Source organism: Staurois parvus, unplaced genomic scaffold (assembly GCF_062004578.1).
Source record: "Staurois parvus isolate SC_StPar_1 unplaced genomic scaffold, SC_StPar_1.0 ptg000137l, whole genome shotgun sequence".
In the NCBI taxonomy this organism is placed as follows: Eukaryota; Metazoa; Chordata; class Amphibia; order Anura; family Ranidae; genus Staurois; species Staurois parvus.
The window spans coordinates 4,882,269-4,899,980 of record NW_028317933.1 but is presented as its reverse complement, the minus strand read 5'-3'; the positions used below and the strand labels follow the sequence as shown (position 1 = coordinate 4,899,980).

The following is a 17,712-nucleotide window of genomic DNA, read 5'->3' as shown; positions in this document are numbered from 1 at the left end:
GGGCTGAATGAAAAAAAAGAGAAGAAATCTCTGCCAGAAAAAGTGTGTGGTATGCCCACCATTAGAAACCTCCCTCAATCCACCCACTTCTAATGGTGGGCACATATGAAATGTGCCAACAAATATAAAATATATATGCCGAAGCATGGGGGCCATCCACCCACTGGCCACCCCAGGCCCCCATGCTTTGGCATATATTTTCTTTTTTTTAACTGCGGATGAAAAATCTCATCCGACAGCACTGCACACACCTACTTATGTCTATTCTGAAAGCAAGACCCTGTTGCTGTCAGAATAAACAGGTCAGTGCTGCAGTTTGACGTTCCTGCAAAGAAATCAACAAGGGTTAACAATAAAACATAAACTCAACAACTTTATAATGAAAAGTGTGTGGTGGTATGCCCACCATTAGAAACCTCCCTCAATCCACCCACTTCTAATGGTGGGCACATATGAAATGTGCCAACAAATATAAAATATATATGCCGAAGCATAGGGGCCATCCACCCAGTGGCCACCCCAGGCCCCCATGCTTTGGCATATATTCTCTTTTTTTTAACTGCGGATGAAAAATCTCATCCGACAGCACTGCACACACCTACTTATGTCTATTCTGAAAGCAAGACCCTGTTGCTGTCAGAATAAACAGGTCAGTGCTGCAGTTTGACGTTCCTGCAAAAAAATCAACAATGGTTAACAATAAAACATAAACTCAATAAAACAACTTTATAAGGAAAAGTGTGTGGTGGTATGCCCACCATTAGAAACCTCCCTCAATCCACCCACTTCTAATGGTGGGCACACATGAAATGTGCCAACAAATATAAAATATATATGCCGAAGCATAGGGGCCATCCACCCACAGGCCACCCCAGGCCCCCATGCTTTGGCATATATTCTGTTTTTTATAACTGCGGATGAAAAATCTCATCCAACAGCGCTGCTCACGCTGACTTATGTCTATTCTGAGAGCAAGTTCCTGTTGCTGTCAGAATAAACAGGTCAGCGCTGCAGCTGAAAGCATTCCTGCAAACAGAAATGGTTAACAATAAAACAACAATAAACCAGTGAAAGTCGAACAATCACAAAAATGACAACAACAAAAAAAACTATAACTATTTTTGGTTTTTACATTTTTTTATTTTTTTGGGGGGTATTTGTACTTTTATTTATTTTTTTTATTTTTTTTTACTTTTTTTTCCAAACTTCAAACATTTAAACAGCTGGTAGGGTCTCTCCAAATGCGATAGCCAGTTTCCTGACTACCGAACATCTTTTGAGACCCTGTGTAAATGTGCCCTGATCTGTGCCGTGCTGTACCCTATACTAATAGTTCACTAGTGTATGGTAGAGGCGGAAGCAGGGCTTGATGCAGAGGCCAGGTTGGCCAGGACAGGAGGGACAACAATAGCGGCTGTCACGCCTAATTCCACGTTTGCTGCAGACACGACATCTTTTTTGGGGTCTTCTTTGGGTTGGGGTACCAGGAATGGTATCGAGAAAATGTCTCTCATGCAGACGGCTAACTGCATCTGGGAGAGGGATTTGGGGCACAGCACCTTCTGGATACAAAAGGGCCCTGATGTTCTCTAACTGGAAATTTAGGTATGATCCACTATGTCCAGTTGCTTTATAGAGAACAAAAGCATTATATAGAGCCAATTGAAATAAATAAACTGACACTTTTATGTACCAGCGTTTGGATTTTCGGGAAACTAAATACGGCTGCATCATCTGGTCATTGAAGTCCACCCCTCCCATGTTAAGGTTATAATCGTGGACACAGAGGGGCTTCTCAACAACACCAGTTGCCGTGGTAATTTGGACGGTCGTATCTGCATGAATGGAAGACAGGAGGTAAACATCCCGTTTGTCCTTCCACTTCACTGCGAGCAATTCTTCATTTCTCAAGCAGGCTTTTTCCCCCTTTTTAAGACGGGTATTTACAAGCCGTTGGGGGAAGCCTCGGCGATTAGATCGCACAGTGCCACATGTGCAAATTCCCAAATTGAACAAATGTCTAAATAGTGGCACGCTTGAATAAAAATTGTCCACGTATAAGTGGTACCCCATGTGGAAATAGGATGACGCCAAGTCCCAAACTATCTTGCCACTGCTCCCCATGTAGTCTGGGCATCCGGGGGGCTCCAAGTAACTATCTTTTCCCTCGTAAATCCGAAACTTACATGTATAGCCTGTTGCCCTCTCACAGGTCTTATACATCTTGATCCCATATCTGGCACGCTTGCTGGGGAGATATTGTTTGATTACAAGGCGGCCAGAATATTGAATGAGGGACTCATCGATGCAGATGTTTTTCTGGGGAGTATACACATCTGCAAATTTTTGGTTAAAGTGATTTACGAGGGGCCGAATTTTGTGGAGCCGGTCAAATTCAGGGTCACCCCGAGGACGACTGAGTGAGTTGTCGTAGAAGTGCATAAAACGCATTATACTCTCATATCTATGCCTGGCCATGGCAGCAGAGAACACGGGCATGTGAACAAGAGGGTCGGTGGACCAATACAACCGCAATTGATTTTTATCATTAATGCCCATGTTGAGGGTTAGGCCCAAAAAAACTTTAAATTCGGAAACCGTAATGGGTTTCCATGCGAATGGTCTGGCAAGGTTTGAATTTGGGTTGGCGGCGATAAATTGGCGTGCATATAAATTGCTTTGATCCACAATCAATGCATAAAGATCTTCTGTGAAAAACAGCTCAAAAAAATTAAGGGGAGTATTTAAATTTGCTGTTTCCACCTGAATTCCGGGTTGGGCAGTGAATGGGGGAAGTACGGGTGCTGCAGAATTTGTGGGCTGCCAATCGGGATTTGCAAGCACATCCGGAAGGACACTAGGGGCTCTACGGGCCTGTCTGCGAATTCTTGGTGGCCGCGGGACACTACTTGTGCTCGCCACCGCACCAGCTTGTACTGCACTTATGGGACTCGCCACGTCACCAAGTGATACTGCAGTGCTGGTATGCCTACGACCAGGACGTACTAGGCCGCTGGTGCTCGCCAGTTCACCAAAAGATACTGCGGCACTAGTACTGGCACTCTGCTGCATATGAGAGTCATCATGCATTTGTACCACCTCAGCAACCTGTGAATGGGATCGGGTACGCCTGACCTTAGCAGGGACCACTTCCTCGTCGCCTGAGCTAGCTGTCAGGGTGCCGCTGCTGTCTATAGGTTCGTATTCTGAGCCTGATTCTGCCAGTGAGTCTTCCCCTTCGCTCTCACTTGACATGCTCAGAATCCTATAGGCCTCTTCACTAGTGTACCTTTGCTTAGACATTTTGGCCACTAAATTTACAGGTACCTAGTGCGACTCACGGGAAAAAGAGCGCCTGGCTGTCAGGGACTGCTTGAACCGCTACAAAAAATTTACCGACAAGTGCTAACAGATATCAGGCCTGATTCTGTGAACACTGCGGTTTTGTGTGTAATATGTATCAAGTGACAGTTATCTACTGACACTGCACTTGCCGGGGGAGAAGGGGGGGGCGTAGGGGCTAAACGCAGGTGCTGGCAGGTGTTGGGGCTGATCCCGCTAACACTGCGTTTTTGGGGATACTAAAGTAATGTGAATGCTGGTATAGCGCTGATCTGATCAAAGATATTGATCCAATCAGACACTATACTAGCAATGAAGGTTTAGCGTGCAAGTAAGCGTGTTCCTGGCAATCAAGGGGTCAAATGTGATTATCTGTGTACTAGCGGGCAAACTGGTGCTATCTGGGAGGGGCGCTAACACTATTGGAAGTCGCTAGCGACACTGATACAGTGATCAGTAAAAATTGGTTCACTGAGCAGTGACACTGGTGACAGGGCAGTGAAGGGGTCAACTCAGGGGGGAGGGGGGGGGGCGATCAAGGGGTTAGACGGGATCACTGGTGTATTAGCGGGCAATCTGGCGCTATCTGGGAGGGGCGCTAACACTAACGGAAGTCGCCAGCGACACTGATACAGTGATCAGTAAAAATTGGTTCACTGATCAGTGACACTGGTGACAGGGCAGTGAAGGGGTCAACTCGGGGAGGGGGGGGGGGGGCGATCAAGGGGTTAGACGGGACTACTGGTGTATTAGCGGGCAATCTGGCGCTATCTGGGAGGGGCGCTAACACTAACGGAAGTCGCCAGCGACACTGATACAGTGATCAGTAAAAATTGGTTCACTGATCAGTGACACTGGTGAGAGGGCAGTGAAGGGGTCAACTCAGGGGGGGGGGGGGGGCGATCAAGGGGTTAGACGGGACTACTGGTGTATTAGTGGGCAATCTGGCGCTATCTGGGAGGGGCGCTAACACTATCGGAAGTCGCCAGCGACACTGATACAGTGATCAGTAAAAATCGCTTCACTGATCAGTGACACTGGTGACAGGGCAGTTAAGGGGTTAACTGGGGGGGTGGGGGGGGGGAAATTAAGGGGTTAAATGGCTTTATTGGTGTACTGGGGGGCAAACTGGCGCTATCTGGGAGGGGCGCTAGCACTATTGGAAGTCGCCAGCGACACTGATACAGTGATCAATAAAAATCGCTTCACTGATCAGGTACACTGGTGACAGGGCAGTGAAGGGTTAACTGGGGGGGGGCAATCAGGGGGTTAAATGTGTCCTAGAGTGTGTTCTAACTGTTAGTGTAGTGTTTTACTCACGTTTAAATGTCTCTTCTTCTCTGTCTGGAACGGAATGTGTCCAGGCAGAGAAGAATGACATCATATCCTGCCCTGTGTAAATATCAACACAGGACAGGATAGGACAGGGACCGATCATCCGATTTCAGCCAGAAATCACTGGCTGAAATCTAATGATTGATCCCTCCTGGATCGAATCGGATCACCCGCGGGTCGGCGGGCGCGCGCGCGCGCGCCCCCTGCCCGCGAAAGTGTCGGGAGCGCGGAACCCGTTTTTAAACGTGGTTTTGCGCTCCACTGCCGCCCTGCACACGTATAAACACAGTGGCAGGGCGGCAAGCGGTTAAAGTGTTACTAAACCCACAACAATAAAATCAGTCTGTATATGCAGTAAAGCATGCTTGGTATACTCACTGTGGAACCCAAGGGGGTTATTCCTCTGCATTATGTAAAAAGTCTGTTTGATTCTGTCTTCTCTGATCCTCCCCTTCTTCTGTCCTCAGTCAATTTGCTGATAATACAGAGCCCTTTGAGACACTCTGCACATGCTCAGTTTGGTGCGTATTGCTAGAGCATTTTTTCTATTTGGGAGAGTGCAATCAGCACTGCCCAGACAGAGGGTCAGGGGTCATGCTGCCTCATAGGACAGTCAGAGGAGGAAAAAAAAAACTCTTCCTATAAGATTAACCAGTGCTCGGCCAGATGCAGATAGGTCACAAGACTGCTCTATACTGCTGATGCGAAAAGGTATTTAGCAGGTTATATTTACAAAATAATTGTATTTTCATATTCTGTGGGTACTGTGAGAGACAAGATGTAGTGAATGCAGGGTCCTGGGTTTAGTAACACTTTAATACACCATTTCCAATATTATGAGACAGGAGGAAGCAAACACCTGTTGCCGAAAAATCCCTAAAATCCAACGTCACTCCCAAAAAGTACTTTCTATACTTTTGACCAACCTACCTCCACCTGCCCCATCCACAATCTCAACCTTTTTTTTCCCTCCTGTCTCCATTCTCACCTAGGCAAGAATTATGTGTACTCCACTCGGGCAGCCTCCTTGGATATCCACATCAGATATCACAGGAGACATCAACTGGAGGAGGGCAGACTTGGCAGCATATCATTGGAGGCTGGTTGCAACAACATGAAAGACAGCTGGCCTCTAATGATGTAAAAAAAAAAAAAAAAGATGGTGCCATGGAACCCAGAGTACAGCAGCAGATCACAGCTACACACTGGATTTGCTGGGCATGCAACTATGTTTTTGGAGCATTAGCCAAAGAAAAAAGGTAAGAGGGGATTAAAGGCAAAATTAACACCTGGAGGTTAGGGGGGTTGGTGAAGTTTCTCTTTCACCAGAGGGGTCTTTGTATACAGTTAACTCGCACAGAAATACAAATGCGTAGATTTACTAAAACTGGAGCACTTAGAATCTGGTGCAGTTGTAGATAGGAGCCAATCAGCTTCTAACTTCAGCTTGTTCAATTAAGCTTTGGCAATAAAACCTGGAAGCTGATTGGTTTCTATGCAGAGCTGTACGAGATTTTGCACTTCACAGTTTTAGTAAATAACCCCCGCAATGTTCAGAACACAGATTGTCAATACTTATCTGCATCTATAAATGTGAGTGGGAGACGACTGATGACTTGTATTTACAGGTGCTAATCTCAACAGTGTCACTTATGTCTCCTTGGCTTTTTCTATACATGTGTGGTGCGGTGAAGCAGAAGCTCTGCTGGAAAATAAACTGAAATTCTGAAAACACCCCAATATATACAATGCACCAGAAAAAGACAGCGGGAGGTCCTAAACTTGCCTGTGTGGATGACACAATTACTTAACAGCGGCAAATATTCACAGTTTCTGCCTGAGGCATATCTCATTTAATAATATCACTTTTAAAGTTTACATATTACAAAGGATCACTTTTCCATATGTTCATACCAGCTTGAGCAAAATCCATACTTACCGAATTGTTTTTTTTTTGCTTATGCCTAAACATGTACTACTAGACATTGCCTCGTTTTCATACTCTCGTTTCCCTGAAAATGCAGTTTCACTTTGGATACATTCACACCAGATGCAATGAGACTGTGTCGGGTGGCTATTCCAGTGCAGCCCCACCGCTTCACCAGGCAAAATTCCTAGTCTCCAGTGTGGAGACCAGCATCTGGCAAGTGATATTTCAATAAAGTTCATAAAAAACTCCAAAGACATGTTGGTAGGTTAATTGGCCCTAGTATGTGAATGAATGTAAGTTAGGGACCTTAGATTGTACACCCCTTGAGGGTTAGGGACTGATGTGAATATACAATATATATGTAAAGCACTGCTTAAATTGACACTGCTATATAAGTACCTGAAATAAATAAAAAAAAAACAAAACCAAAAGGTGTATGGTGTGATGCATCGACATTGGTGAATCAGCACAACGGCCATCATGCAGACCGCCCCGCACAGTAGCCATTGCGATGTAATGAGTACTTACGGAGTGCCTATGGCAGGTCCAGCTAATGGATAATCCCATCAGCACCAAAAGATTATGACTGCAAAGGTATGGAGGGAGCAGAGGACTTTGTATTCTAACTTTAGACCAGCCAGCACAAGGGACACTTCGCATTGAATGTAAGCATTACCTCTTGTGCTGATTTTTTTTTTGTTTTAAATTAACGAAATGAAGCCTGTAAAAAAGTTTCTTCCTCCCCTCCTCCTGTTACAAAATCTCAAATAAAAAATTCTGTTCTCCCCTCTAAATACCTCTCTAAGGGGACCCAGGTGCAATCTTCTGGCTTTTCTCACCTAGGCAAGAAAGATGTATCCCTCTTCCTAAAGACTCCTGAAATACACACATCATCTATCCCAGGAAGCTTCAGGGCAATGTTGGGTACACTGCACATGTGCCAATCTCATGTACACTGCACATGCACATTGCCATCAGGGAGCTGTGTGAAAAAGCTCAGAAGACCCCCCAACCCCTGATGACATCAGTATAGAAAATTGCAACACAAGGCCTGGAGTGCGCATATTATTATTATTATACAGGATTTTATATAGCTCCAACAGTTTGCTCAGCGATATCAGATGGGAGGTTACAGCAGAAAATGCTGGGTCTGTTGGTTGGATCTGAATATGGCTTTTGAGGACATCTAGCAGTACAGTTAAAGTGTAACTAAACCCAGGACCCTGCGTTCACTATATCTGGTCTCCCACATTATACAGAACATGGAAATGCAATTATTTTAGCTAAATTCCTTTTCTCATCAGCAGTTAGAGCAGTCTTGTGACTTCCATCAGTGTCTAGCAGAGCACATGTTAAAGTTTGTAGGAGGAGTTTTCATTTTGCTCTAGGAGGATGCAGAACCCCTGACCTCTGTCTGGACAGTGCTGATTGGCCCTGTGCTGATCACAAGCACTCTCCCAAAGGAAAAAAAAAAACCTCTCTAGCAATACACAATAGCATGTGCACAGTGACTCTACATGATATGTATTATCAGGAAATAAGAGGGGACACTGGAAGAAGGGCAGAATCAGAGAAGTTAGGATCCCAGCATTTTTACACAATGCAGAGGATTAACCCATTTGGTTCCACAGAGAGTATAACAAGCATGCTTTACTGCATATACAGCCTGATTTTACTGTTGTGGGTTTAGTAACACTTTAATAAAAATAAGAAAGAATAGCAAAGTAAAGGAAGAGTGAAGTTCCTTATTAAAGCTAACTCCACATTTATTATTCCTTTAATTAGTTCGGGCCAAGTTGGCCTCAGCTACATACAAAATACAGTGCTGTGTTTGGGCAGTGGCATAAGGATTTTCTGCCCCACTCCCGAAACAAAAAAAAGGCAGACTGAGCTCTGCTCATCCATTCATGGGAACCTTTGTATTCTATAAATGAATGCAAAGCTTTCTCTGATTGGCTGAGGCAGATCAATGGCATCACGTCTCTGCCTCAGCCAACCAGGGGAAGCTTTGTGTTCATTTATAGAAGACAAAGCTTCCTGTGAACGGATGAGCAAAGCTCAAACGACTCTATTTTGCTCCTGAAATGGGATGGAAAGTCTCTACCCCACTCCTGGAACACAGTGCTGTATACTATATGTAGCTGAGCCGAGGCTTCATACAGTTAATAAAAGAGAGCCTGTTAGTGTCGTAAATAGTTTGTTTGGGCCAGCTTGACCCAAATAAACTACTGAAAGGGACATTACAGAAGGAGTTAGGATTTAAGGATATATTTTCTCTTCTTTGCAGTACTGTTGCAGCTTAGAACAAGACCCTGCTTCTAGGCTGTAGAAAATGAGTAGCCTACAGCCAATTGCAGCTCTGTCAGCTGGGAGCATGCCCCAATCCTATGGCCCCATTCAATGCAGGAACAGCCAGCCCAAGAGGGCCTTTTTGGGGCTCCTCTAGAAAGATGGTCACATCCCTGCAGAACGAGGCTTGGTAAGTTAGTCTTGGAAAAAGATCAGTTGAAGGAAGCCTACAGGCAACTTGTCTTTTTTATACACGGGTTGATTTACTAAAAACTGGAGAGTGCAAAATTGTGTGCAACTGTGCATGGTAGCCAATCAGCTTCTAACGTCAGGTTGTTCAATTAAACTTTGACAAAAAAAAAAAAATAACCTGGAAGCTGACTGGTTTCTATGCAGAGAGCTGCAGATTATGCACTCTCCATTTTTAGTAAATGAACCCGAGACTCCAGTTTTAGTAAATGTACCCCAGAGCCTTCTGTAAGTTTGGCTAATCTTGTAACATATTTTTGTGTTTTTTATTCAAAGTTTTTGTTAATTTAAAAACTAAGTGTAACCATGCATAAAATAACTCAGTTGGATCAGAACAGACCATAATAGGCTTGCTTTCCATTAAATCCCCCATATAAGGGCAAAAAAAAAAAATATTGATAGAACATAAAGCCTTTGAGAGTCTTGCTCTGCAATAACACAGATGGTAATAGTCGACTTAAATTGCAAACATGTACATTTTCTAAATGGCCACTGTAATTTCACTTCGACGGAAAGAGGAAAATAATTATTTTCTTTTATACATTTAGTTGTAAGAGAACAACAACTGAAGAGTATGGCTTTGATTCATCTGTAAGTTTTTGCGGCAATTTCTTATTGACAGAAAGAAAAAAGAAAAAAGTGGACAAGTGCACTTTAATGTGCTTAAAAGAAATTTTCTACCTAAATACGTTTTTTTTTAAAAGCTAATTAATTTGTTCTGCAAGTAAAGGTTTATTGTATCTTTATGTACTTTAGAAAATCATCATTCTTGAATACTATGGGTGGGTAGGCTTTCCATGACGCCTGACGTCAGTGCTTTGCACATTATGGAGGTATGGCGAGAGAGAAGCTACATCAAAGGCTTAATCTGAAAAGTCGTCTAGCTGTGCTGGCCCCTAACATAGCCATTATAATAACGGTCACATACAGTGGTAAGTGTTTAAATGCACTGGTCGAATTATAAATATGACCAGCATTGACAGTAAATGTTCACTGTAGGAAGCAGGTTAGTGCAGATGTATAATCACCTAGTTATATAACAATGTGTGGACTCTCTGTGCTAACAATGGTAGGCAAGTGTTTCACTGAATCAGAGTCCATGGAGTGTCTGGTCTTCATCTGGAATCTCACAAGGAGATCTAGCATTTGTCATTTAACATGAAACAATTCCAGTTTAGGAGGAGTAAAGAACATGTTAAGCTAACATTTCATATTCCTGATATGTGCCTGTTGCAACATGTACTTGTATTAAAAAGTATCCTGTTCTTTTCGGAATGCTTCTTTTATGTGAATTCACTGGTATTCCTGTCGGTCCCTCTGCTTTTCTACTTAAAACTAACCACATAGGCAGGTCAGTTTCTTGGCTGTGCTAAGAACTAAGCCTGCTCTCCTCCAATGATCAGACTTGCGCTGACATGCCCCCTCTGCAAAACCATTCTGTGGGAAGATCAGTGTGCTGCTGTCTCTCCTCCCCCAGCTCTTATGCAGCTGAGAACAGAGGGTATGTTATTATTTATATAAAAAAAAAAAAAAAAAAAAAAAAAAAAAAAAAAGGTATTTAATTTTTTTTATATCTATACACAAATATTTTGCCTTTCATTTCTATTTTAAACTGGATGGGTTGGTTTGCAAGGTGAGGGTTTACATATACTTTAAATTGAAACTATGAGCAAAACCAAAATGAAATGTATATATACAATAAGTTGATTAAATACCATTATCACTGCAGTATTTGTTTTTCTGAATCATCCTGTATCAAATGAGATGTCCTTTTTCCACTTTCTATAACAGGCCAGGTTGTGCAGCAAAAGTGTCAGGTGGAGGTGTCATTTAACACTAGTGGGGGTGCTTACAATGGTCAGCTTATATTCCTTTTGTTTGAAACCTTTTTCTAGAAGGAAAATTGCCTATTTGCAACCCTCTGTGGAATGTACACTGAGTTGCATATGTGTGGGTCAGTTCACATTCTGCCAGTGTGCGGGAATTACTTCACTACCGCACTGGCCAATCAAAACTGGCGAATGACCGGCATCCGGAAGAACTTTGAGAGGATGTTGGTGCTGGACCTTATCTGCGTTGGACTGTTGAAACTAAGGTAAGGTAAATTTTTATTGGCTTCAATTTTGGAATTAATATAATTTCCCGAACAAACATCACATGCAAGCTTAAAAATGAATTCAAGAACAATTTTCCATTCTGCACCTTCATATTCTCTCACCACTGTGGTCGAAACTGAACATCGATTTGACATTGATAATTCAAAATTGAACCAATGTTCTTAACGTGATTGTAAAGTCGAGTTTATTGTTTAATAAAGTAACAAACATGTTATACTTAACTGCTCTAATGATTTTGCACACAGCAGCCCCACTCCTCTTCTTTGGTCCCCCGTCAGCATTCCTGGCTCCTCCTCTTCTCTGTGTGTCTCCATAGCAAGCTGCCTGCTATGGGGGCACACATACCTGCTCACTCCCAAGCTGTCAGGGAACGAGAATATCGCCACGACGCATGAATTTGCACATGCGTAGGATACCGACAAGACATACAGGCCGGCAGGCACTAGGACCCAGGCGCGCCTGTCAGTACCGGGCGGGCTATTTAAACCAGCTCTTGCAATGCTCACATTGCCGTATGGTCTTATTCCTGTGTTCCTGTTCCTAGTAAATGAGATTGCCTTTGTTGCCGAACATGCCTGACCCGGATTATCGTGACTCTCTCCTGCCCTGATCCCTGGCTGGTCTGACCATTCTTCTGCTTTCTCCTATTTACCTGACCTCCTGTTGCTGAACCTGGCCTGTGACCCGTTTATCCTTTTGCCTGCCGATCTGTACCGACCTGGCCTGTCTGACTACGTTACACACTACCTCTTCACATCTGGCTCTCACTTGTTACCTACTACTGACAAATCCACCTCTACCACAGCTGGTTGAACTCGGGGGTCGCGACCTGGTCTCAGGCTGCTTCAAGTCAAACCCCACCATCAGGGGCCCTGGTGAAACAGCAGACTGAGGCTTAGATTCCACGCCCTGAGGGATTCCGGCTTGTGGGTCACTAGAGGCTACTGCCAGTCAGTCCTTAACACAAGCCGTGCTGCCTGTAGTGCAGCTCAGCCCCAGCCCCTGCTCCCCCCTCAAACCATTTGAATGACAACAGCAGGAGCCAAAAAATGAGTGCAAGGAGTGCAGTAAAATACAGTGGGGAAAATAATTATTTGATTCTCTGCAGATTTTGTAAATTTGCCCACTTACAAAGAAATGAAGGGTTTATCATTTTTTATCATAGGTGTATTTTAAATGATAAATAATAATATCAACCAAAAATTCAGAAAAAAACATGATGCAAATGTTCTAAATTGAGTTGCAGTTCAGTGAGTAAAATAAGTATTTAATCCCCTACCAACCAACAATAATTCTGGCTCCCACAGACTGGCTATGTGCTCATGTGGTACACAGTCCTGTCAATTTAAGAAGGTGCGCCTAACAACAACTCGTTATGTGTATAAAAGACAGCTGTCCACAGAATCTCTGTCTCCCAGTCAAACCTCGCCAATCTAGGAAAGACCATAAAGCTGTCAAAGGATGTCAGGGACAAGACTGTCGACCTGCACAAGGCTGGAAAGGGCTACAAGACCATCAGCAAAAATCTTGGTAAGAAAAGACAAGTTTTGGAGTGATTATTCGCAAATGGAAGAAATACAAAATAACCATCATCCGCCCTTGGTCTGGAGTTCAATGCAAGATTTCGCCTCATGGGGTAAGGATGATCATGAGAAAAGTGAGGAATCAGCCCAAAAATACACGGGAGTAACTTGTGAATGATCTCAAGGCAGTTTGGACTACAGTCACCAAACAAACCATTGGTAACACAATACTCCGCCATGGATTGAAATCCTGCAACACTTGCAAGGTCCCCCTCCTCAATGCACAAGTACAGGCCCATCTGAAGTTTTCCAATGAACATCTAATTGATTCAGAGAAGGATTGGGAGAAAGTGCTGTAGTCAGATGAGACCAAAATTGAGCTCTTTGGCATTAACTCAACTCGCCGTGTTTGGAGGAAAAAAAATGCCGACTATGACCCTAAAAACACCATCCCTACAGTTAAGCTAAAGGTACAGGCCGACTTTGCTGCAATGAGGGTCCAATAGACCGGGGCCATGTATTGTAAAAAATTGGATGAAAACCTTCTTCCCTCAGCCAGAACACTGAAGATGGGTAGTGGACGGTCTTCCAGCATGACAATGACCCAAAACATACCACCAAGGCAACAAATGAGTGGCTCAAGAAGAAGCACATTAAGGTCATGGAGTGGCCTAGCCACTCTCAAGACCTTATTTTTATATAAAATTTACGGAGGGAGCTGAAATTTCGAGTTTCCAAGCGACAGCCAAGAAACCTTAAGACCTATAAAGAAGAGTGGACCAAAATGTCTCCTGGGATGTGTGCAAACCTAGTAATCAACTACAAGAAACAACTTACTTCTGTGTTTGCCAACAACGGTTTCTCCACCAAGTCATGTTTTGCTTGGGGATCCAAACGTATTATACTCACTGAACTGAACCTCAATTTATAACATTTGTATCATGTTTTTTCTGGGTTTTTGTTTGATATTCTGTCTCTATCATTTAATATACATCTATGATAAAAATGATAGACCCTTCATTTCTTTGTAAGTGGCCAAACTTACAAAATCTGCAGGGGATCAAATAATTATTTTCCCCACTGTATGAGTGGATCTGAAATTTCTGGTGTGCTCCTCATTTCTACTGTGAGCCGACAAGCTCAAAGTAGAGCTTGCATTCACATACTGTACATATTTAGAAAACTGTTAAAAATCTATTTCTTTTAATAAAATCTCAGTTTACAAGAAGAGGTGCATTATGATTTGTCGTCACAATCCTCACCTGTTGGTGTTTTATTCTGACCTTTACCATTCATCTCCTGCAGGAAGTATATGACGGCGCCTCTTGAAAAAGATGCTCAGACAATTTCCTGCCATTGGCTCCCGCTGTTTCTGCTATTCATTTTGAAACTGTGACATGCCAGCTGCAGGGAGCCAACAAAGTCTATTTTCTCATTATGAAAGCCAATACCCTCCTCAGCTATGGAAAAAGCATATACAATTATCCATCCGACACCTATAACCAATACTTCTAGCTTTCCCCAAGATGTAAAAAATAAAATCAACAACAATGTTGCCATTTTGCTTTAATTTGCTAAGAAGTTAAACCGCTGTTTTTCATTCATACTAGTACAATCACGATTGGGCGGCTAGGGTGGAAAATGATATTGAAGGTATAAACAATTTTTGAAAAGTATACTATTCTAGAGTAAATTTAAAATCAGATTGAACCCTCAAAATTACCCTTAGAGAATGTAAAGCCCAAACTTTTTTTTTTTCTTTTTGATTTTGGGTAGAGTAGGGAATGGTCAAGACCTTGGATATGCTTTTTTGTTGTCTGTGTACCATTGTGGCGATTTCCCATCACTTCCTGTCCCAGAGATACAGTATAACAGCAAATAAGAGAAAATCTATCTAATGGTGGCCATGCGCTTCAATTTTTTTTTTTGATCGATATGCAGTTAGATTAAAACAATTGTATAGCCATAGCTCCTGTTCCAATCAATTTGGACTTGATTTAATGTCCATCTCCAGACAAATTTTTTTTCCTATGCAGTGTGGGCACGGTTAAATGCTCGTTTTGTGTAGGGGTGAACACAGAGCCTATACTCACCCGATCCTTCAGGATACAGCACTCCCCCAAGTCCAGCAGTGGGCTGTTCCTGGTCCATTCAGCCTGTTCTGGGCATGATGACATCAGGAATAGTCCACTAATCAAGACCACTGCAGAGCGGGGGTGCTGGACCAGTCTTCTGGGAGGATCAGTGGATTAGGTAAGTATATCTCCGCTCTCCCCTAAGAAAAATGAGCAGTTAACCAGTGCAGTGTGGGCACAGCCCCACTGCATGGGGAAAAAAATTGACCAGAGTTCACTCAGATGCACTGAGATACTTTGTTAGCGAATATGTATTTTGATGGATTAGATTATAAGGTTACATAATAGAGAAGCTATTGATCACTTCATGATCATATCTTCGCTATTGACTGAAATCCATTTCCCCATGACTGTAGCTATTCAATCAAATGGGATTTCAACTATAGATCAATTATTCCTGTCGGAGGAGGTTGATCAGAAAAGGAACTGATTTTTTATTTTAGAATTTATGGCCACCATAAGACGGGATTTTGCCTGGCTTTTGGGCACTGTTATCAGAACAGCTGTCCCCACTGAAGTATTTACCCTTTCCTTCTGTGCCAGTGACCGCTCTAAAATTCCGTATTTCCCATGACTTTATATTAGAGACAATGGCCATTAGCACTAATAGAGAATATAAATTCCCCCAGCGAAGACAAAGGCAGCAAATAAAAACAGGTTTTGTCACATCCCGTTGAAAATTTAAAGTGGTTGTAAAGCAAGAAGGTTTGTTACCTTAATGCATTCTATGCATTAAGGTAAAAAAAAAACTTCTGTGGTGTACACTCCACCCAGAACTCCCTTATACTTACCAAAACCAAATCTCGATCCAGCAATGTGCATGAGAGCAGCGGCTCTTTCCCTCCTCATTGGCTCAGAGACAGCGTCGAGGGTCATTGGATCCTGCTGCTGTCAATCATAGCCAGTGAGAAGAGGCGGGGCCGAGCTGTGCTCGGAGTATGAAAGGAAACAAAGAGCGGGGCTCTGGAGAAAGCACACAAGTGCTTTCATAGCAAGCGGCTTGCTATGGGGGTACTTGTCAGGGGGGGGGTGCCCAAAGGGCCAGAAGGGGGCCTGAGAAGAGGAGGATAGGGGCAGTTCTTTGCAAAATCATTGTACAGAGCAGGTAAGTGTACAGCCATTTTAAAAAAGGTCAACACTAGTGCTTGGCAACTGTCCGCTTGGGCACCTAGTGTTCTCACATTAGGGTGGGAAGGGTGTCCCCTGTCTCTTGTTGTGAATTAGAGCTTACATGAGACTTCCTTTTTTTTACCCCAGCAGGGGAGCAAAGGGAAAATAATGTCAGCTATTAAATGAGCTAGATACTTTTCCCTGCATTGGCAAAGTACAGGTTTAAAAAAATCACTAAAGTTCCACTTTGTGACTCATTGATTTGTTATTTCCATCAATCTGATCTGTTTAAAAAAAAAAAAAAACCCTCAAAGCAGTATTAAATCCTCCACTGTAGATGTCAAACAAAGGCCACATGACTGATAACGATGGGATTACATTCCCCATCATCCTTCGCGCCATGAAAACAAAGCATAAATGTGGCTAGAATATCTGGTCTGTCCACCCACAGCTGTCTACAGTGCTGCTGCCAATCAATCCGTAAAGGTGGAGCTGGAGCAGGGGTGGGCAAACTTTTTGACTTGAGGGCCGCAATGGGTTCATATATTGGACCCGGGGGCCGGACCAAGAGTAGATGAATGATGTGTATGTGTCATCCATAGTAAGTATAGTAATATTCCCCCATAGTAAGCATAGTAATTAATCCCCCATATAGTAATTCATCCCCCATATAGTAATTCATCCCCCATATAGTAATTCATCCCCCATATAGTAATTCATCCCCCATAGTAATTCATCCCCCATAGTAATTCATCCCCCATAGTAATTCATCCCCCATATAGTAATTCATCCCCCATATAGTAATTCATCCCCCATAGTAATTAATCCCCCATATAGTAATTCATCCCCCATAGTAATTCATCCACTTACCTTTGCTCCGCGCGTTCCTCTCGCCGTGTTCCCGCGCCGTTCCGGTCTTCAGGGTGGACTGTGAGAGGAGCCTAGCTCCCCTCACGTTTGTCACGCTGCCCCACCTACACACATCCTGACAGCATCACGCTCAACGGGCCGGATTAAAATGTCCGCCGGGGCGTAGTTTGCCCATTGCTGAGCTGGAGTGTGGCTTACAAATAAAGAGTTAAAACCTGCCCGTGCATGCTGGTGTATGTAGCGTTGGCACATTGGGTCTGCAATGACAGGTGGGAGCACGCTCATAAGAGTGGCTCCAGGGTCCCTACAAGACAATATAGCCACCACAAAAAACAGAAACAAGGAATAGAGAAATCTCAAAGAGAAACTGCAGAAAGGTGACAAGATGGAATCATCACAATTTATTTTGAGCTTCTTCCTCACTGCAATGAGGCTTATTTACTAAAGTAGTTGAGAATATTCATGCAAGAAGAATTGACTTCAATTATCCGATGAAATTCCTGTTTACTTATGTCATCTGCACACGATTGGATATTTGAAGTAAACTAAGTATAAACCTTCTCAGCTCGATTAGTAAATTAGCCCTTAAAGTAGAAGTACAGCCAAAGCTTGTCTAGTTACAGCTACTACTAGATGGGAAAGCAAAAAGGAATGGCATGAGTCTGTTTGATGGTCTAGTTCCAGCCCTGTAGCTGTCCATTACTTGGTAGTGAGTCACTAATCTAAAGCAAGCATGCAGCAAGTGAATCAGAATTAGAACTGCTAATTTGGTTAGGGACTGTGGGCCACTGACTATTAGATGGAAGAGCAAG

General features: G+C 43.2%; 1 protein-coding gene across 3 annotated transcripts in view; it reads right to left on the bottom strand.

Moving 5' to 3' along the window:
• STXBP4 (syntaxin binding protein 4) overlaps positions 1 to 17,712 on the bottom strand; it is a 222,179-nt gene that overhangs the window by 94,238 nt on the left and 110,229 nt on the right. Inside the window, exon 14 of one of the 3 annotated variants that reach the window (XM_089673287.1) lies at positions 4,598 to 6,382. The exons of 1 other annotated variant lie outside the window; for it this stretch is intronic. In XM_089673287.1, coding sequence (XP_089529413.1) covers positions 6,263 to 6,382 — 120 coding nt within the window. In that variant the 3' untranslated portion in view covers positions 4,598 to 6,262. Of the gene's footprint in view, positions 1 to 4,597; positions 6,383 to 17,712 lie in introns of those variants that run through there. One more of the 3 variants, XM_089673288.1, reaches the window with a different exon arrangement.